General features: G+C 53.8%; 1 protein-coding gene across 1 annotated transcript in view; it reads left to right on the forward strand.

Annotated features, from left to right (window-relative positions):
* The window catches only part of FOXK1 (forkhead box K1), an 87,288-nt gene that overhangs the window by 59,725 nt on the left and 5,487 nt on the right, over positions 1-22,076 (forward strand). Inside the window, exons 3-8 of the mRNA XM_010370752.2 lie at positions 12,614-12,770; positions 13,368-13,514; positions 15,105-15,298; positions 18,870-19,036; positions 19,125-19,409; positions 20,975-21,199. Of these exons, the coding sequence (XP_010369054.2) occupies positions 12,614-12,770; positions 13,368-13,514; positions 15,105-15,298; positions 18,870-19,036; positions 19,125-19,409; positions 20,975-21,199 (1,175 nt within the window). The remainder of the gene's footprint in view (positions 1-12,613; positions 12,771-13,367; positions 13,515-15,104; positions 15,299-18,869; positions 19,037-19,124; positions 19,410-20,974; positions 21,200-22,076) is intronic.

Below are 22,076 nucleotides of genomic sequence, written 5' to 3' on the forward strand. Positions count from 1 at the left end.
AGTGCCAGTGAGCCCTGGACTGAGTCACACACGAACGTCAGGCGGCAGCCTAGATGCGTGGCACACAGCCCTGGCCCTGGTCCTGTCATACAAGGATGCAAAAACAGACGTGTGCTTGAGGCTGGAGGGTTCATACATTCTTTAATTATTTACCTCTTCATGGCGGACATTTCCTAAACGTGGCTGGCTTTTCTCTCTTCCAACTGCACGTCTGTGGCCCTGAAGACGTGTGGCCGCGCACGGTTTGGTGCCGGAGCTGTGACTCCTCCACAGCACCAGCAGTTTCCGCGTCGCTCGTGCGTCGCCAGCAAAGGTCAGCCCAGTGGAAAAAGCAGATCGCATCTTAGGGCTGTTGTGAACATGGTGTTGACCTCACCTATACCCTGAAAGGGGCTCAGGGGCCCTCGGGGACATCTGTGAGGCACATTCTGGGCACGCTGGTCTGTTGGAGCGAGTGCCGTGGCAATCCTGGGCCAGCCATGTCAGTCCCGCCCTGCTGACCTGTGCACTCTGCTGAGCCCCAGCTGCACCTTTGCTTTCTTTTTTCTTTTTTTCCCCTTGCAGCTGTAGGAGAAGAGAGGGCTTTTGTTTGTTTTTCAGAGACAGCGTCTCACTCTGTCGCCCAGGCTGGAGTGCAACGGCGCAATCATAGCTTGCTGCAGCCTCCAGCTCCTGAGCTCAAGCGATCCCCCCACCTCAGCCTCCCAAGTCGCTGGGAGCACAGGCATGCACCACCACACCCAGCTAATTTTCTTATCTTCTGTACAGACAGGGTCTTGCTATGTTGCCCAGGCTGGTCTGGAACCCCTGGGCTCAAGAGATCCTCCCTCCTCCACCTCCCAAAGTGCTGGGGTTACAGGTGTGAGCCAACACACCCAGCCCGTACGTGGCCTGCACCTTTTCAGGGTCAACAGTTAGAATTAGACACTGGCTTCTCTTGGAACACAGCCATCAGGGGCACGGCTTCTCTATCCTGCTTTGCCGACAAGTTACCAGTGGGAATCATCTCCATTTGAGTTGCCTGGAGTTGGCCTCCTTTTTTCCAGAGCCAGTGGGTGGGCAAGTCTCTTGTGGAGAGAGAAGTTCAGGGACAGTGCTGCTGCGGAAAGGTGAGGCCCTGGGCTCAGGCCGGGCGTGGTCGCGTGTGTGACTCTTTGCGGTCACTTCAGCCCCCACCTTCCTGGGCCTGGTTCCCGCCTGCAGAGCCAGTGCTGTGACGTCATGACCCTCTGGAATGATGATGATGGTGAATCCTAAGTGACTGAAAGCCTGGTGTGTGCCCACCTGGCCCTGTGCCGAGCAGTGCACATGCAGTATTTTATTTAGTTCATATAGCTTTATGAGAGAATGTTCTGGAAGTAGACAGTGATGATGGTTATTCAATTTTGTGAATATCCTAAAAGTCACTTTAAAGGGTGACTTGACTGGGTGTGGTGACTCACACCTGTAATCCCAGCACTGTGGGAGGCCAAGGCAGGCAGATCACTTGAGGCCAGGAGTTTGAGACCAGCCTAAGCAACATGGTGAAACCCTGTCTCTACTAAAAATACAAAAATCAGCTGGGCATGGTGCCACATGCCTGTAATCCCAGCTACTTGGGAGGCAGAGGCAGGAGAATGGCTTGAACCCAGGAGGCAGAGGTTGCAGTGAGCTGAGATTGCACGACTGCCCTCCAGCCTGGGCAACAGAGCTAGACTCCATCTCTAAGTAAATGAATAAATGGTGAATTGAATGTTACAGGAATTGTATCTGAAGGAAGCAGTTGAGCACCGCATATGTCCTTAAGTCTTTACCTAGTACCACCTTAAAGGCACTGTAGAAATGGTGGCCAAGACCAGCTCATGTGCTGCTGGGAGCTCACACCAGAAGAGGCTGCTCCTGCTGCTTTTGGGGTGGGCAGCAAAAGGCCTCAGGTCCAGAGAGAAGCAGGCCAGGCAGCGATCCAGGGCTCCTGAGGAAGGGCTAGGCCAGCGCCCCTGCCTTAGCCTGGCAGTGGGTTATTAATCAGCAGGTTGTAATCCAGCTAAACAGAAGCTTTATTTTATTTATTTATTTATTTTTTGAGACAGAGTCTTGCTCTGTCACCTAGGCTGAAGTGCAGTGGTGTGATCTCGGCTCACTGCAACCTCCACCTCCCTCGTTCAAGCAATTCCCCTGCCTCAGCCTCGAGAGTAGGTGGGATTACAGGCGCACGCCACCACGCCCAGCTAAATTTTTTTGTATTTTTAGTAGAGACAGAGTTTCAGCATATTGAAAGAAAGAAAAATGTTTTGGTTTGCTCCGGGAGGGGGCTTAAAAAAATAAAACTACTTCCCAGTGTTAATCCAAATTTGCACATTAAAGTCGCATTTGTATGACAAGAGAGGTAGTGATTTGCAAAGGAGTTAATAAGCGATACCTGTTTTTTAAATTAGGGCAGAGAAAATACTGTTTATTTTTATTTTATCTTAGCTTCAGGGGGTGCATATTGCATGTTTGTGACATGGGTATATTACATACTGGTGGGGATTGGGCTTACGGTGCCCATTACCCAAAGTACCCCGTAGGTCATCTTTCACCCCTCTCCCGCCTTCCCGCTTTGGAGTCCCAGTTTCTTGTTTCCATCTTCCTGTTCCTGAGTACCCAGCGTTCAGCCTCTGCTTATAAGCAAGAACAGGCGCTGTGCGGTATTGTTTCTGAGTTAGTTCACTTGGGACAAGGGCCTCCAGCTCCCTCGCCTTGCTGCCCAGGCCAAGATTTCGTTCCTTTTTATAACTGGGAGTAAAGAAATTTCGTACTGAGCACCTGAAGCTCTTGCGGCTGGAGCTGTTCTGAGAAGCTGGGTGGCGGCCTCCTGTCCCCATGGGGGATGCGAGCAGCTCCCTGGGCCTACACCGGCCCTGATCTTGCTGCGGGAGCCGGGAAGGTGGGGGGCCACCCCGTTCCCCTCCTTCTGCCCAGTCCTGTTCTTTGAAACCGCCCTGTGCAAAGACCGGATTCTCGTTAGGGGGAATTCTGTGCGGAGAAAGTAGTAAGTTAGGGACTGGCTGTCTGGCTTTTTGGCCTTCCATTGTTACATTAAAAGCCTCTCTGTTTACATCCGTTTATCTTAGCACCGTGGAATTCAATTGAGTGTTTAGAAACCTCAGAGGCCCTTGAGGTTTTGCCTGCCAAGATACTTTTCAGTTTGAGTTTCTGCTGTAGGGTGGAGCCGGCGTGTTTACAAACACTCCTTGCCCTTCCCTGCCCCCTCCCCACTCTCCTCTCTGGCTGGCTCCCTAACAGATCCGGAGGTGGGAGCGGGGCCCGGAGAGCCGGCTGCCTGCAAGGCTGTCCCCTCCCGGTGCCGCCCCGCCCCCGCGGTGCCTGCCTTCCTAATTTGGTGTGCATTCGCCTCGCCAGTCCTCATTGGCCGTGGAGTGGCCGCCTTGGTGTAGGCCGGGCTCGCCCAGAGCCCCTCATTCCCAGGAGTCGGGAGTGGCTTGGGAGCGGCTTTTTCCTGGGGGGCCTCCCTGATCAGCTGCCCCTGCCCCCGCCCCCCGCCCCACCCTCCTTCCTTCCTTTCCGTTCCTCCTGCTTTGCTCTCGAAGGCCCTCGCTCCCTTTCCCAGGATGGGTGGGTGTGGGTGTGTGGTTTTGTGTGTACGTGTGTGTGTTTTTCTGATTGATTTTTTTCTACCCTGAAGTACTCCACCCAGAAAATGAATGAACTCCCTTTGAAATAAATTCTGCTATCTTTAGCAGCAGTTTGACCTTTCTTTCCTTTTTTGGAAAGAAGAGTTTTTACAGGCCAGGCGGGGTGGCTCAGGCCTGTAATCCCAGCACTTTGGGAGGCCGAGGCAGGCAGATCACCTGAGCTCAGGAGTTCGAGACCAGCCTGGTCAACATGGTGAAACCCTGTCTCTACTAAAAATACAAAAATTAGCCAGGCGTGTAATCCAAGCTACCTGGGAGGCTGAGGCAGGAGAATGCTTGCACCTAGGAGGCAGAGGTTGCAGTGAACCAAGATCGCACCACTGCACTCCAGACTGGGTGGCAGAGCGAGACTGCATCTCAAAAAAAAAAAAAAAAAAAAGTGTTTTTAGGAAGGAATTGAAGTATTTAATGAAATAATTAAAGTAGTTAATCATTTTCTAGGTTCTACCAAACAGACACCAGTCTAAAAAGTGTTCCTTAGAGGTAGAGTTTTAAGAAAACTGCTGAAATTCAGTGAAAGGACATTGCACAGAGAGTGACTGTTTCTGCTCATGAGGGCAATACTTCAGGAGCTGTTTCTCTTAAGGCTTTTCCTGATGTCTCCAACGTGGAGATCAAAAATGAAAGTAAGTCGTACAATTCGGCGAAGGTCAGCAGTATGTAAATATACAGTAAAAATGCAGCAACTGACTTCAGAAATCTTTCCCTTTTAATCATGATCTTTCAACACAGTTCTGCCTTACTACTAGATAACATTCAGTCCTAACTTGGTTTATGTTGTTTTGTAAAGTTAGAGGTCTTTTGCGTTTGGAGGTTATTGGATCTACGTTAGAAATACTCTCCTTTTTCTGACAAACTTTGGTTCCTTCCTGCAGGGTGATTCATCTGTTTCAAAGTTTCTGGTTGGCTGGGCGTGGTGGCTCATGCCTGGAATCCCAGCACTTTGGGAGGCTGAGGCAGGAGGATTGCTTGAGGCCAAGAGTTCCAGACAAGTGTGGGTAACATAGTGAGACCCCATCTCTAAAAAAAAAAATTTTTTTTAATTAGCCAGGTGCAGTGGCTCACGCCTATAAACCCGTCTACTCGGGAGGCTGAGGCAGGAGGATCACTTGAGCCCAGCAGTTGGAGGCTGCAGCAAACTATGATGTCACCGCTGCACTCCAACCTGGGCAACAGAGCAAGACCCTGTCTCAAAAAACTAATAATTAAAAAACACCAGTTTGTGGCTGCAGCCTTCCCTGTGTTTTCAGCAGGTCTGCAGGAGGATTGTGGTGTGAAGGTGTGAGTCACCCCTAGCGGGAATCCTGCGTGGCTGATCTGGGCTGGCTGCGCCAGCATTTGCAAACCTAATGAGGGTCCCTCTTCCCTTGTCTCCCTGTCCCTGTCCCTGTAGGTCCTGCTGCCCCTCCTCACCCCACCACACCCTCTTATGTCTTTTCCCAGCTGAGAACTCTGGGGCAGTAACTGTTGCTTCCTCCACAGGGGAAGGTTGGGACTTTCTGTCTTCCTAAGCCTAGGTCCCTTCGAGGGGCGACTTTGGTGCTAAAGTGTTGAGAGTTCAGAATGAAGCTTGGTAGGGGAGTCCTTGTGTTTGCCCCAATCTGTTGAAAGGATATCCCCACCCCTGCCTTTCCTGTAATCTCAGGGAGGGCCCTAGCGCCCGCCTGACTTCTCAGGTCGACCTCTGGCGACCAGCGGCTTGTGTGGAGTAGGCCTGTTGCACAGCGTCTGTGCAGGCATGTGACGCATGCAGGCACGTGACGCATGAGGACTGCCCTTCCCGGGTTCCACGAGCCTCAGGGGAAGCAGGAGGTGCCTGCAGACATGGAGCTGACCCCGAAACCTGCCTAGCTGCGGGGTGCCTCTCTGCTCAAGCACCCACTCAGCTCTGTGAGGTCTGTGCCTCACATGAGAGCAAGCTCCTGTTCAGGCCAGCATGCTGGCTGTTCTCACCGGGGCAAAATGCACTTCAGAAACAAGTTAATTTTATTTTTAAAATTATTATTTTTAATGGTGGTTCCAATTTGGGTTTGGGGGGTTGATTTTGTTTCTGTTTGTTTGTTTTTGGAGACAGGGTCTCTCACTCTGTTGCCCAGGCTGGAGTGCAGTGGCACAGTCACAGCTCATTGCAACCTTGACCTCCCGGGCTCAAGCCATCCTCCCACTTCAGCCTCCTGAGTAGATGGGACTACGGGCACCCACCACCACACACAACCCAGCTCATTTTTTATTTTTGTTGAGATGCTGTCTTGCTTTGTTGGCCAGGCTGATCCTGAACTCTTGGCCTCAAGCAGTCTTCCCACCTTGACCTCCCAAAGTGCCAAGATTACGCGTGGACCCGTTTTGTTGTTGTTTTTGTTTTTGTTTTGTTTTGTTTTGAAGCAGGGTCTTGTTCTGCCACCCAGGCTGGAGTACAGTGCTGCAGTCACGGCTCACTGCAGCCTCGACCTCCTGAACTCAAGCGATCCTCCCACCTCAGCCGTGACTACGGGAGTGATCCACTAGTTACTTTTTAAAAATAGCTTCCCAGCAGTTTGCAATGTCAGATTTATCTTAAAGGAACACATTCTTTAAGATCGTTCTAAGAATTCGCCTCTGAAAATTTTCTTTCCCTATTTATTTATTTTTTTCAGATTACGAAGAGACTATCTATCTATCTGACTATATGCATCTTACAAAATGCAAACATTTCAGAAAGTGAAAATCCCCCCACAAGCCACTCCCCAGAGCTGAGCCCTTCTGTCTTCTGTGTCTCTGAGTCGTATTTGTACGTGACTGTCTCTTGGTTTTTCCGGTGTAGATATGACACATGAGCTTCCTGTATGGAAATTAAGGATTTAGCTTCCTCCCTCCCCATCCCAGTAAAGTTACATCACCATGTGTGGTTTACCTAGCATTAGCATTTTCTGTATTAGAACTGTGTAGTGATTGTAACACTTAGCCATTTCCTTCCTTGTACTTTTGGCTTATTTCCGTCACACTCCCCCTGCCCTTGGAGTTAATAATGGCCTTTTCTCCCTTTACTGTGAGGGCCTTCCTCTGAGGCCCCTCTGACCACAGGATCATCTTCTCCATCATCCTGGGAATCCCCTCAGGAGGTGGTGGTGGAGAGAGGGCTGTTTCCTGATTCCCACGTCTTCCTCTTTCCTGATTTGTTCCTTTGTTTTACTAGAGTACATCCTCCAGTCACTTCCTGGGAAAGGGCACAGGAGAGAGACTTTGCATTTATTTACTTATTTAAGAGACAAGGTCTCACTTTGTTGCCCAGGCTGGTACTTCTAGGCTCAAGCGAGCCTCCTGCCTCAGCATCCCGAGTAGCAGGGACTACAGGTGTGCACCACCACGCCTGGCTAATTTTTGTATTTTTTGTAGAGATGGGGTCTCGCTGCGTTGCCCAGCCTGGTCTTGAACTCCTGTGCTCAAGTGATCTGCCCACCTCAGCCTCCCAAAGTGCTGGGACTACAGGTGTGAGCCACCTCACCTGGACCCCTGGTTCCTGTCCACACTTCTGGGACTGTCTGTGCCTGCAGGCCTCTGAGCTGAGTCTCTCATGCCTCTCCTTTCCTTTCTCTCTCTACTTTCCGGGAGATTTTCTCCAGTCTCTCCTTCCACCCTTTCTTGGATGTGTATTTATCCTCTTTTGAATTCTTAGTTTTTGAGAGTGTGTTCTTGCTCTGCAGGTGTGCTTTGCTGCTGCTCTCACTGTCTTACAGAGACGGCATCGTTACCTCTCTAGGGACGGGAACCACGTCTCATCTCCTCCCAGGCTCCCATAGGTTTTCCCGGGTCCCTCTTCTCTTCTGTTTTGCACCATGTCCCACCTGTTAGAAGCTTCATCAATCCACAGATGTGCCTTGGCCGGCTGTTCTGTTTAACAGCGAGGTCCTAGGCCGGGCGCGGTGGCTCAAGCCTGTAATCCCAGCACTTTGGGAGGCCGAGACGAGCGGATCACGAGGTCAGGAGATCGAGACCATCCTGGCTAACACAGTGAAACCCCGTCTCTACTAAAAAAATGCAAAAAACCTAGCCAGGCGAGGTGGCGGGCGCCTGTAGTCCCAGCTACTCGGGACTGAGGCTGAGGCAGGAGAGTGGCGTAAACCCGGGAGGCGGAGCTTGCAGTGAGCCAAGATCCGGCCACTGCATTCCAGCCTGGGCAACAAAGCGAGACTCCGTCTCAAAAAAAAAAAAAAAAAAAAAAAAAAAAAAAAAAAAAAACAGCGAGGTCCTAAAAATCCTCTTAGAGTGGCTGGTGTTGGAGCAGGGGCCCCGAGCATTCTCCTCTGCAGGGAGGTTCCCCCAGGAGGCTTCAGGCGCTGCCTTGGGACACAAAGGACATCGCAGACCCCTGCGGCCTTCTCACCCCTCCACTGCCCACAAGGCTCCGTCCCAGCCCCTTCCTCCAGCTCTTCCAGGCGGGTCCCATCTGTGTCTCTAGGGCTTCAGGAGGGATCAGGTCCCTTCTGACAGAGCACTGCCCTCTCTGGGCCTGCCAGAAGCGATATCCATCCCGACCCCAGGCCTCTCAGGGTGGCCTCCACCTCAGCATAGAGCCAAGGGCATTGAGGGTGCACTGGAAGGACCACAGCCCTGTGCCCCAGGGAAGGCTTGTCTTAGGCTCTGGGGACAGAGCCCAGCTGGCTGCTCCAGAGGTGGCTTTAGGTCTGTCGTTGGATTTGCCTTTCTCAGCGTGACTTCTCATGATAACGCGACCCAGCGACCCGTGTGTCCCATGGCCCGTCCATTCCTCTTCAGTCGCCCTGCACTGGCGTGTCCTGGGTGGTCCCAGAGGTGCCTTCTAGGCCCGGTCCCTGGGCATGGTGGAGGCTGCACGTGGTGGGCCAACACAGGGTTGTCCCCACGAGCCCAGCTCCGGGAGCCCCCCATGCAGGATCCTCCGGCTCTCTCACCTGAGGCAGAAATGTGACTTGGAAATTGTCCTCCCTATAGAGGCAGCAAAATCGGGGCCTGGGGTGAGCTGCTTACTGTGCTTCTTCCCACTCTCAGCCTCCAATTGGGGGTCACAGGCATTTGATTCCCACGACATCTGTGGGCTGTTGCTGTCCAACCTCTGCGTCCCACACCCAGGCAGCTAGGGACTGGGGGTCCTGACTGAGGCCTGGGGTACTTACCCCAGAAGCAGTGATTCCCTGTTTCCTGGAATTGAGCTGGGGGTCCCTGTCAGGGAGCAGTGGGGTCCCCTCAACTTTCTGCTCTCTCTCATTCCCACAGGAGGAAACGTGTGCATGTGTATGCCGTCATTTTCAGCATTCTTTTTTTTTTTTGAGACGGGGTTTCGCCCTTGTTGCCCAGGCTAGAGTGCAATGATGCAATCTTGGCCCACCGCAACCTCTGCCTCCCAGGTTCAAGTGATTCTCCTACCTCAGCCTCCCAAGTAGCTGGGATTACAGGCGTGCACCACCACGCCTGGCTGATTTTGCATTTTTAGTAGAGACAGGATTTCTCCATGTTGATTAGGTTGGTCTCGAACGCCGCACCTCAGGTGATATGCCTGGCTTGGCCCCCCAAAGTGCTGGGATTACAGGCGTGAGCCACTGTGCCTGGCATTCAGCATTTTTTTTTTTTTTTTTTTGCGGGGGGAGACGGAGTCTCGCTCTGTTGCCCAGACTGGAGTGCAGTGGCACGATCTCAGCTCAATGCAAACTCCGACTCCCAGGTTCACGCCATTCTCCTGCCTCCTGAGCAACTGGGACTACAGGCGCCTGCCACCATGCCTGGCTAATTTTTTGTATTTTTTAGTAGAGACGGGGTTTCACCGTGTTAGCCAGGATGATCTCGATCTCCTGACCTCATGATCCACCCTCCTCGGCCTCCCAAAGTACTGGGATTACAGGCGTGAGCCACCACACCTGGCTCAGCATTTTCTTTAGATTGCTAAGGGAGTGTTTCCGTGGACTCTTGGCATCAGACACAAGATGTCTTGATTAGTTTCCCAGACGGCTCCAAGGCCCCTGGCTTTGGAGCTGGGTATCCCATCCCACCTCGGCCAGGCACCCTCGGACCTGTCTTTCCCCAGAGCACTTTACCAGCCCTTAGCAGCTGTGAGGCTCGAGCAGCCTCTGCTTCCTGCCTCCCTCAGCTGCAGGCCTGGTATCGGGGGCCCTGGTATCAGGAGCCTGGTACCAGGCACAGTTGCATGGCTGAGGCCCACCTGCAGAGGACAGCTGAGTGGGGCTTATTGAAAGGTGGGCTGCTCCGAGGGCTGGAGGAGCCATGTGAACAAACACACGTGGTCCCTCAGCCCAGGTGGCTGGAGAACCTCCAAAACTGCGGCGACGTACCTGTCCCAGCTCGAATGACACCAGGATCCGGCAGCCCAGGCCAGGTCCAGTGCTGGGGAACGTGGTGGAGAGACCACCCTCCTCTCTTCCCTGTGTTTGAGCCAGGTTTTGACAACCTTCATTATTTCCACTTGAAATTATTATCTGGGGAATGACAGCCTTTCCTGTGGGTTTTACTCCATGAGGTTTTTTGTTTGTTTTTTGAGATAAGGTCTCACTCTGTTGCCCAGGCTAGAGTGCAGTGGTGTAATCATAGCTCACTGCAGCCTCGACCTCCTAGGCTCAAGCCATCTTCCTGCGTCAGCCTCCTGAATAGCTGGAACTGCAGGTGTGCGCTACCATGCCCAGCTAATTTTTTAAATTTTAAAACTTCATTTATTTATTTACTTTTAGAGACAGGGTCTTGTTCTGCTGGAGTGCAGTGGCATAATTATAGCTCACCGTAGCCTCAAACTCCTGGGCTCAAGCAATCCTCCTGCCTCAGCCTCCTGAGTAGCTGAGACTACAGGTGCACACCACCACACCTGGCTAATTTTAAATTTTTTGTAGAGATGGGAGTGTCACTAAGTTGCCCAGGCTAGTTTCGACCATCTGGGCTCAAGCGATCCTCCTGCCTCGGCCTCCCATATTGCTGGGCTTTCAGGCATGAGCCACTGCGCCTGGCAGACATGAATTTTCTAGGATCTTTTGCAAAACAACTGCTGGGAACAGGAGCAGGTCCCTGCCACACGTGCTGGGCCATCTGTGGAGTAGGGGGTGGGGGGTGCCCCTCGTTGGTCCTCAGGAGGATCCAGAAGCCCGCCTGCCACCTCATGGGCCTCGGACAAGATTTTCCGAGCTGATTGGCCATTCCTCAGCCTGTGGCCGGAGATCAGAGTGTATGTGAGTGACACCTCGGCTCAGTGGTCCCAGTAAGGCCTGACATCTCAGTTCTTCCTGCTGAGTCCCAGGGGGATATCCAGTGGCTTTGGGTCTGGGACCAGGTGCACAGGCGTGGTCTGCAGCCCCTCCAGCCATGGGGCCATCCTGCCTCGGCAGGGAGGTATTTGGTTCCCAGAGGCCCTTGACAAAGCTGATTTTTGGGGCTGTGTGCTGTTCTCAGTCAAAACCTTTCTGTCCCCTTCGCACCTTCTTGTAAGCTTGGGTTTTGTATTTTGGGTTCAGAACTAAATTCAGAAAGTTTCCTTTTGACCGTTGCTACCTCTATCGAGCCATTTATGGATGTTCATTTAAGTTTCGACATGTGCGGAACTTACCTATCTCTGCTGTATTTGGGAAGTCTGTTGGAAGAGAGAACAGGAATTCCAGATCAGAGTCCTTAACGTTCCATGTGGGTGACACTGAGTCATTGCTGACAATGCCCCAGGCCTGAACTGCTCATTAATGTCAGCTGCCAGGTTTTTCTCAGCCGCAGGATTTTTTTCATTCATCCTCCTGCTCCATCCAAAAAATGTTTCTTGAGCCCCGCCTGCACCGAAGGGGGCTCCTACTTGGCCTAAGTTTTGGAGATCTGAGTCTTGTGCCTGGACAGTTGGGGAAGGATGTTCCAGGCAGACGAAGCGGCAGCAAGGCGGGAGGAGGAGAATGGACCTTCTGGATGGTTCTGGGTGGCCTGCAGGGCAATGCAGCCAGGGAGCGTCCTGCCCGCCACAGGGGCTCTAAGGTGGCTGAGGGGGGATGTCAGCATCACAGGTGGGCAGGGTCCAGCCCAGGACGGGGCCAGGTGGGTGCCCATGAGCTCAGGACAGTGGGAGCGCTTTCTCTTGGGAGGTTTTGCACCCACTCTTTGTGTTCTCATTGGCTTTCTCTGAATACCTGTAATAGAAATCATTTTCAGAAGCAAAACATCGCCGTGGTTTGCTAACCGAAGCCTGCCTGAGTGAGTTAGGGAAGCAGGCCAGGGCGCACCCCTCAGCTGGACGGACGCAGCCTCCTGCCCACGGTCCCGGCCTCAACCCAGAGCCTCACCTGCAGCCGGGGGTGTCGGTCACTCCCGGCCACCTGGGTTGCTCCAGCCTGGGAGGGAGAGGGGATGAGGGCAGGGGTGTCTCAGCGGCTCAGGGCAAAACCGCAGGGGTTGTCTCTTCCCGAGGGCGGTGTCTCCAGGAGAGCCACCTGCCACTCCTTCATCCTGCGGGGCGATGGTACCTCCACAGCCCCTTTCCAGTGTCTGCCTCTGTGACTGCACGGGGGGTTGTCCTGGGCCCGAGCCTTTTCCCACAGCGCCACCTTGTGGACACCTGTGCAGGAGCCAGCAGCCCACGGAGGCTACCTACTCTGGGTGCACGTCCTGTAGGGTGCACGTCCTGTAGGGGTGTGCGTAGGGGGAGCTGAGGAGGGGCCCCCACAGAGCTGCCTGACCAGGTGCTGCCCTGGGCCCTGCACAGTGGCAGGAGGAGGGCCTGCAGCGCCCTCAGTCCCCGAGCAGAAGTCACCACTGGAAGGAAACTTGGCTGCTATTTCCAGTGTCTTGTCCCTGACGCTGTGTGGCCTTGGCCGGGCAGCGTGATGGCACTTACGATTGGCAAGTGCGAGCTTCTTCCCCACAGCCCCACCCTCTGGGTAGGTCCGGAAGCCCTGTGTCCCACAGGGGCCCCCTTTTCAGAGCCATGAGCTTACAGTGTCCTTCTCTCTCCTCAGCGTCCCCAACTCCTGCCCAGCCAGTCCACGTGGTGCCGGCTCCTCCAGTTACCGCTTTGTGCAGAACGTGACCTCAGACCTGCAGCTGGCAGCAGAGTTTGCAGCAAAGGCCGCTTCGGAGCAGCAGGCAGACACGTCTGGAGGAGACAGCCCCAAGGTCTGAGCCCACCTAGAGCCGTGATGCACGTGGTGACCAGGATCGGGCCATAGTGACCCAGTGTGGGCGGCACAGACAGCCCAGGGCCCATGGGCGTGTGCTTGAGGTGGTCTCAGCCCACAGGGAATGGAGCCACAGCTGGCCGTAGAGCCCAGATCATCCCCGTTGGTCATTTGCTGGTGACAGGGGTGGCACCATCACCGAGGGCCCCTCCTGCTACGCTCCTTGTTTATTTGCTGCTGGCATCCTGGCGTCAGAGCCTTCATACAGCCCATGAGAAGGATGGCACTCTCCTTATAACTTTGTGTCTTAGCTCGTTTCTGTCCAACAGCTGTTTTCAAATTGATTTGTGGAAGAGGTGAGAAATTCCAGAATTAAATTATAATAAAACCGAAGTTTTCCTTCCCACGAGGCAAAAACGGCTGTTCCTAGTTGAATGCAAGCACATCAATGGGATAGTTGGAGGGCACCGGGATGGGTGCCGTTGAGACATGCACGGTCTTGTGGGAAGGTTCCTCCCTGTCACCTGTGATGGGTGGGTGGAGTGGACTCGGGGACCTTGCTGGAGTTCATCCCGTGAGCCCTGTCTCTCCGCAGGATGAGTCAAAGCCGCCGTTCTCCTACGCGCAGCTGATCGTGCAGGCCATCTCCTCTGCCCAGGACCGGCAGCTGACCCTGAGCGGGATCTATGCCCACATCACCAAGCATTACCCCTACTACCGGACGGCTGACAAAGGTTGGCAGGTGAGGCCAAGTCCCTGGGGCTGGACCACCTCTGAAGGCCCTTAGAACGTGAAACTAACAGGCGCATCACTTCCCTTAAAACAGAAAAGAGGGCCGGTGAGGGAGCTCATCCCTGAACCCTAGCACTTTCGGAGGCTGAGGCAGGAGGAGGATCAAGACCAGCCTGGGCAACATAGAACCTCTTTCCTACTAAAAATTAGCTGAGTGTGGTGGTGCACACCTGTGGTTCCAGCTACTCGGAGGCAGAGGTGGGAGGATCACTTGAGCCCAGGAGGTGGAGGCTGCAGTGAGCTATGATCACACCACTGCACTCCAGCCTGGGAGACAGAGAAAGACCCTGTGTCTAAAAAGAAAAAAAATATTTTTTTAACTAAGAAGATAAATATAAAAGAGGGATGTTTTCACAGATGGCATATGATACATCTGACAGCACTGTGATACCGTTGTATCTAAATACTTTTTTATTAGTTTTCTTCTTCTGAGCCCCAGAACTGAGAAGATGGGTCTATACCTTGTTAGATTTTGTGCTTGCTGTGCCTTACGATCCCATGTTAAGTTGGAAAAATGCACCATATACTGTTAATAAAACCGTGTGCATGTCTGAATTGTGGATGGGATTGTAAGAGCTTTGTCCACACCAGCCATGACTGACGCATGTTGCATTTGCCTGTATTTTCTCCAAAGTCAGTGTAGCACATCCACTAGTTTTGTTTTGTTTGTTTGTTTTTTGAGACAGGATCTCACTCTGCTGGCCCGGCTGGAGTGCAGTGGCGTGATCTCGGCTCACTGCAACCTTTGCCTCCCGGGTTCAAGCGATTCTTCTGCTTCAGCCTCCCAAGTAGCTGGGACTACAGGCGCCCACCACCACGCCTGGCTTTTTTTTTTGTATTTTTAGTAGAGACAGGGTTTCACCATATTGCCCAGGCTGTCTCAAACTGCTGACCTCAGGTAATTCTGCCCACCTTGGCCTCCCAAAGTGCTGGGATTACAGGCGTGAGCCACCGCGCCTGGCCAAGACCTAGTGTTTTCTTTGTCCCAGACATGCTCCTAGACCAGGATCTGTCGTTCTGTTTCACTTTTTCTGTAAAGAGTGGTAATGGCAGCCAGGCACAGTAGCTCATGCCTGTAATCCCAGCACTTTGGGAGGCCAAGGTGGGAGGATTGCTTAAGCCCAAGAGTGTGAGACCCCATCTGGACTGAAAATACAAAAAATCAACCAGACATGGTGGCCCACGCCATAGTCCCAGCTACTCAGGAGGCTGAGGCAGGAGAATCCCTTGAACCCAGGAAGCGGAGATTGCAGTGAGCTGAGATTGCGCCACTGCAGTCTAGCCTGGGCGACGGAGCGAGACTCTGTCTTACAAAAAAAGAAAAGGTAAAATGGTCATGATGCTGTGTCAGATTTTGATAGGAATGACCTGCCCTGTGCCTCAGTGCTGCTCCCATGAGGCCCAGTCAGCGCAGCACCAAGGGCTCTGCACAGCGGGACGGCCCCCCTCACCCTGGTCCCGCGTCTGTTGCAGATCTGGGGCGGGTGGGACTCGTTTTCTGATTTGCTGGTGACGGGTGAATGTCTCTGCTTCCCTGCAGAATTCTATCCGACACAACCTCTCTTTGAACCGTTACTTTATTAAAGTCCCACGTTCCCAGGAGGAGCCTGGGAAGGGGTCTTTTTGGCGAATAGACCCCGCCTCTGAAGCCAAGCTCGTGGAACAGGCATTCCGGAAACGGAGGCAGAGGGGAGTCTCCTGCTTCCGCACCCCCTTCGGGCCTCTGTCCTCAAGGTAAAGCTCTGTGCGCGGCCGTTCTTGAGCTGTTAGGAAAGCTGAGCTGCCCCAGAGTTTAGAGATGCCTGGTGCAGTCTGCCCTCCGGATCTGTGGGCCCCATAGCTGCAGGCTCAGCATGCGGGCATGCAACTGATCACAGGTCCAAAATATACCCCCCAAAAAGAAAAGGGCTGGCACGGGGCATCACACCTGTAATCCCAGCACTCTGGGAGGCCAAGGCGGTGGATCACCTGAGGTCAGAAGTTTGAGAGCAGCCTAGCCAACATGGTGAAACCCTTGCCTCTACTGAAAAAAATACAAAATTAGCCGGTGTGGTGGCAGGTGCCTGTAATTCCAGCTACTCGGGAGGCTGAGGTAGGAGAATCACTTGAACCTGGGAGGCGGAAGTTGCAGTGAGCCGAGATTGTACACACCACTGCACTCCAGCCTGGGCGACAAGAGCAAAACTCTGTCTCAAAAAAAAAAAAAAGTAATACAAATGAAACAATATACATTACAACAGCTATTTACATAGCATGCACAGTGTGGTAGGGATTATAAGCAACCTGGTGATGATTTAAAGCTTACAGGAGGATGTGCGCAGGTTGTATGCAAAGGCGGCACCATTTCTACAAGGAACTAGGATAAGCATCTGCAGATTTGGTACCTGCAACCCCCTTCCCTCAAGTACCGAGGAGTGACTGCTGGTTTTGGCACTCAAAGACTCCACCATTTTCTGTTTTTGTTTCTGTTTTGAAAGAATACCTCAGGACCAAGAACTCCTAAAATAGTAAGATTACTAAGTAAGCCACTGACTGTTGTATGAAAAATCACATTTTAGTTCTTAGAAGTGGAAATGTGTGTAGCAATGGGAACAGTTCCTAAGGCCGAGAATAAGTGGACTGTAGCTTTCGGTGGCACTGAGCTTTCCGTTGCAGTGTGAGAGGACCCAGGGAGAGCCGAATCTTTGAAGGGACAGACGAAGGGTATGACTTGGGGAGCCCACAACCACCTTTGCTTTTCGCAGATGCTGGGAACGCAGCCCTGCTGCAGGCGGGGTGGACAGACCCTCCCCCAGCCGCCGCCGCCCACCTGGTGGGTCAGGGCCTCCCCTGCCCATCTCGGTCCTGGCCGAGCCCAGTCCGGAGGAGCAGCACCTCCTGTGAGCAGCCTGGGCAGCTCTTCCCAGGTTGCACCTCAGATGAGCCCATCCCAGGTGTGGGGGAGATCTCCTGAGCGGCACTCCCGGAAATCCTTACCAGCGGAAGGACACGTTAGCATCTCGTGCTTCCCATTTCAAAATTCTGTTTCCAACACGGTTCGATGAAAGATTGAAATATCTGAAAATTCATTTCAGGCAAGGGTCTGGCCTTGCGGTTCTCAGGTGAACAGGGCGTATGGTTAAGGTAGGACTTCAAAAAAGTGTTAGAACATCATTTGGAGCATTTCAACTGAGCATTTCAACTGAGCTCCAAGTGACATTCAGATACTTTTTTGAATTCCTGCCTTAACCATACGCCCTGTTCACCTGAGAATCACAGTGCCAGACCCTGTGCCTGAAATGAATTTTCAGATATATCAATCTGAACATAACATGACTTAAATGGAACGTGAACAGAAATTTTGTTTAACCATTAGGTTGCGAGAGCTGTTGAAACAAGTACCACATACTGGGCGGCTTGAACAGGTGATGATTGTACCACAGTTCTGCAGGGAGGCTGGAGGTCCAGGGACAAGGTGTCGGGAGGGCGGGGTCCGTCTGAGGCTGCGAGGAGTCTCCCCAGGCCTCCGCCCTGGCTGCCGACGGTCTCCAGCACTCCTCCGCCTGTGGGTGTGTCACACCACCCTCTGCCTTCATCTTCAAGTGGCACCATCTGTGTGTGTCAGGGCACATTTCCCCTTTATACGAGGACACCAGTCATTGGATTCGGGTCCACTCAAATGACCATGACCTTTTGACTTGATCACCTCTGTTAGACCCTGTCTCCAAATAAGCTCACGTTCTGAAGTACTGGGGGTTAGGATGCCAGTGTGTCTCCTTTGGGGGACATGGGTGAACCCCTGATAGCCACCAAGGTCATTTTCAATGACATTGAAGATGTCCATCTTCAAGGTCGCACTTGGAGCTGTGGAAGCAGGTGTTGTGCTGATAGAATCTGCTTGGGCGGTGGAAGGAGGAAGACCCTCTGGGCCCTGAGGACTGTACGGCAAGAGCTGTGTCTTCCAAAGAGGGAGGAGGCTGGCTTGACTTCCAGAGGCTGGATGGATTTAAAGGGAGGCAGGTCCTAGGAAACGGGGTGATTGGGTAGAGGAAGGGGAGATTAGAGAGGGCCCTGACAGGCATTTGGACTCTTGGTAAGAATTAGAGCCGTGGCAGACTCAAGAACTGGGGAGCGGCCTGGCCACATGGGTTTGGGATTGAGTCCGGTGTGCACTGGAATCCACAGTCAAGGCCTCCAGGCCCCTGGATGAGGAACAGACAGGGAGCTAAGTGGTCTGGAAGAGACTGCAGGGCAGCAGGGAGGGGAGGGATGGAGAGGGAGTGCCCGGGCCTCTGCCTGTGGAGCCCAGGAAGGGCCCAGCTCAGCCACCCGCGGTAGACACAGCATATGCAAAGTGACCAAGGATGTTTGTAAAATGATGAAGACTCTGGCCAGGCACGGTGGCTCATGTCTGTAATCCCAGCACTCTGGGAGGCTGAGGCAGGAGGATCACTTGAGGCCAGGAGTTCAAGACCAGCCTGGGCAACCTAGCGAGACCCCTGTCTCTACAAAAAAAAAAAATTATTATATATATGTATATATGTGTGTGTCTGCGTATGTATGTGTGTCCGTGTGTGTGTGTGTGTGTGTATGTATAAAAGCTTGCTCCTTACCCCAGCCGTCCCTGGTGAGTCCCAGCTTCCTGCCTCTCTGGTCTATGCTGAACCCTCCTGCTTTGCGTGTGCAGCGGCGTGGCTGGGCTGCGTGTCCTGCCTCATGTGTGTGTTGGGTGGTCCCAGAGAAGAAAGCTGACTGCTTCTAGGCCCGGGTCTCGGCCGTGTGGCCCACGCCAGGCCCTCATAGGTGGCACCTGGCAGGAACGCTGTATCGTAGAGCCTGGGTCGATGGTGGCAGGGAGCGGGCGGGGAGTGGGCGTGCTTGGACTGTTAGTTGTGCAGGAAACAGTTGTGCTCCCAAAGCTCGTTTTACTCTCAGGGGTAGAGTTTTCATGGTATAATCGTTGTGCCCATGAAACAGAAGCTTATGTTTTTGGCACAGAAGGCCTGAGCCATTTTCACGGACACCTGGCTGGACCTCGGTGGAAGTGAACTCTGTAGGTTGTCGCGTTCATTGCAACACCTCAGATGATACCGTCTGCTCCCATGGAACGGAGCCTCCCCCGATGCAGCCCCCGCTCAGATGGAGTTTTAAACACTGGGTTCAGGTTTCAGGGGGCATTTCTCACTGTCTGAATGGGGAGGACAGAGACAACTTCCGGGAGCGTGGGCGGGGGATGGGGGCGACACTGAGATGCGTGATGTCTCGGAAATGTCCTCCTGTCCCTCAGCGTGGGTGCTGACTGCCACGACCCTTCCCTCTCTTCCAGGAGCGCTCCAGCTTCACCCACACACCCCGGACTGATGTCCCCTCGCTCCAGCGGCCTGCAGACCCCAGAGTGCCTGTCTCGGGAGGGCTCCCCCATTCCACACGACCCTGAGTTTGGGTCCAAGTTAGCTTCTGTCCCAGAGTACCGGTATTCCCAAAGTGCACCCGGTAAGGAGCGGGCGGCCCTCTTGCGGGTTGGGGTGGGGCTCGTGGGGGTGCGGGAGGGGTCACCATCTGCTCTCCGCCCTCCATGCAGGCTCCCCCGTCAGTGCCCAGCCAGTGATCATGGCCGTGCCTCCCCGACCGTCCAGCCTCGTGGCCAAGCCCGTGGCCTACATGCCCGCCTCCATCGTAACCTCACAGCAGCCCGCAGGTCACGCCATCCACGTTGTGCAGCAGGCCCCCACCGTCACCATGGTCAGGGTGGTCACCACGTCTGCCAACTCGGCCAACGGATACATCCTCACCAGCCAGGGTTCGGCAGGAGGCTCCCATGATGCCGCGGGCGCAGCCGTGCTGGACCTGGGCAGCGAGGCCAGAGGTAATGCAGCTGCGGCTGGCAGCCTTCGCAGGACCCTCCGTGGTGGTCTGGGCCGGCAGATCCCCAAGGCAGCGCCATCAGCCTGGGCCTGGGGCTTGAGGAGGATGATTCTCTGCTTCTGCCTCTCGCTGCCTTGTCCTTTTAAATCAGCATGAGCTGGGTGGGTGGCTCATGCTTATAATCCCGGCACTTTGGGAGGCCAAAGCGGGTGGATCACGTGAGGTCCGGAGTTCGAGGTCAGCCTGGCCAATGTACTGAAACCCCATCTCTACTGAAAATAGAAAAATTAGTCAGGCATGATGGTGCACTCCTGTAGTCCCAGCTACTCGGGAGGCTGAGGGAGGAGAATCGCTTGAACCCTGGAGACGGAGGTTGCAATGAGTTAGATTGCGCCAGTGCACTCCAACCTGGGCGACAGAGCAACACCCTGTCTCAAAAAAATAAAAAACCGTGACTCTCCACAGATGCGTCCTTCCTTGTTGAATAGGGCCCTCGGATGCACATAGCTGTGTCCTTGCCCTAAGGTAACATTAAATTCGGTTGTGCTGCGGCCTTGCGTGCATTTGGAATTTAGTATTTTCTGCAGAAAGAACGAGCCTGGGAAGACTGTTCTTTTCGACTCCCTCGTAAGGAGACTTTAGAAGTCATTTAGGGAAAAAGTAGCCCCTCTCCGGAACACCTTCAGTTAGGCAGCACCGCCTGACGCCACTCTCCACCCTTGACTTCGTCTCCGTGGTGGTGTTTTCAGTGTTGCCGTAATGAAACTGCAGTTTGGTGAGGGAAGGCCAAGTTACAGCTCTAATCAGGATCGTTTCATTCCAAGTAATACATTTTCTTTCTCAGGCTAAATTTGGGTTGGTTAAAGCTAAGGTATTTAAAATACTGTTCTAGGCCGGGCGCGGTTGCTCACGCCTGTAATCCCAGCACTTTGGGAGGCCGAGGCGGGTGGATCACTTGAGGTCAGGAGTTCAAGACCAGCCTGGCCAACATGGTGAAACCCCATCTCTACTGAAAATACAAAAATTAGCCGGTTGTGGTGGCGGGCACCTGTAATCCCAGCTACTCGGGAGGCTGAGGCAGGCAATGGCGTGAACCCAGGAGGCAGAGGTTGCAGTGAGCCGAGATCGCTCTGCTGCACTCCAGCCTCTGCGACAGAGCAACAAAACCCGTCTCAAAAAATAGGTAAGTAAAATATTGTTCATACAAAAAAACTAGCCAGGCGAGGTGGCGGGCGCCTGTAGTCCCAGCTACTCGGGAGGCTGAGGCAGGAGAATGGCGGGAACCCGGGAGGCGGAGCTTGCAGTGAGCTGAGATCCGGCCACTGCACTCCAGCCTGGGCGACAGAGTGAGACTCTGTCTAAAAAAAAAAAAAAAAATATTGTTCGAAAACCTTAGTAATTGTTTTCTTCCCAAACCTATTTCGCCCGTGAGATTTTCCTCTAGCAAAGCAAGTTTTTCCCAGTGCCGACCTCACTTTCCCCACTTGGCAACCTGTTGCCCAGGCGTTGAGGAAATCGATTGTGTCGTTGGCTCAGTGTGGTGCTGACTTGGTTCCTGTCCCGCAGGCCTGGAGGAGAAACCCACCATTGCATTTGCCACAATCCCCGCGGCCGGTGGAGTCATCCAGACAGTGGCCAGCCAGATGGCCCCTGGGGTCCCTGGACACACAGTCACCATCCTGCAGCCCGCCACACCTGTGACCCTCGGGCAGCACCACCTTCCAGTCCGGGCCGTCACTCAGAATGGAAAGCATGCGGTTCCCACGAACAGTTTAGCTGGCAACGCTTACGGTGAGGCCCTGGCCCTGTTCTCCATGCCACATCCCAAGGTCTGTGGCTCCCAGTAGTCAGTGCAGCACGAGAATGTTCTCCCAGTATCACCCGATCCTCCACTCAGTTCAGTTTATTGCACACCTGCTATACTCCAGGCACCGGGATAATGCTAAGAAAAGAGGGTGTAAGGGGCTGGGCTCTGTGGCTCACACCTATCATCCCAGCACCTTGGGAGGCCAAGGCAGGCAGATCGCTTGAGCCCAGGAGTTTGAGACCAGCCCGGGCAACATAGCAAGACCCCATCTCTACGTTAGATTCAGAAACTTAGCCAGGTGTGGTATCGCGCACTTGTGGCCCCCCGCTCGGGAGAGTGAGGCTGTAGTCAGCTGTGATTGCTCCGCTACATGCCAGCCTGGGTGACTGAGCGAGACCCTGTCCCTTAAATAAAAAAGGAGGGGGGAAAGAAAAGAGGGTGGAAGGAAAACCCAGACCTGCCCAGTGTCTGGATCACGCTCCATGGGGTGAGGCAGGAGGTGGAGGGAAGGAGGAGAGCTGGGGTGCTGAGGTGCAAGGGCACTGGGCAGGGTGTCAGCAGGGTGGCTCAGGGCGGTGCGTCTGTGTAAAGGAGTGGGGCGAGCCGTTGATGTCTAGCAGGATCCAGACAGCAACAAGAGGGGCCTCCACCCGACAGGCTGGAGCCAGTAGAGACGGGGCAGATGAGGTGGGGAGGGGACGGCAGGGCCCACAGGGCCTGCAGGGAGCAGAGCAAGGGGAGCCGGCCTGCCTGGCAGGGGTGCACTGAGCTCTGGTTCCTGCTCGGCGGCTTAGCCCCTGTGTAGGTGACTTGAAAAAAATAGCTGGGTCCTAACCAGACCCCAGAGTAACCCTCTTCTTC

Source organism: Rhinopithecus roxellana, chromosome 6 (genome assembly GCF_007565055.1).
Source record: "Rhinopithecus roxellana isolate Shanxi Qingling chromosome 6, ASM756505v1, whole genome shotgun sequence".
NCBI classification, from domain to species: Eukaryota; Metazoa; Chordata; class Mammalia; order Primates; family Cercopithecidae; genus Rhinopithecus; species Rhinopithecus roxellana.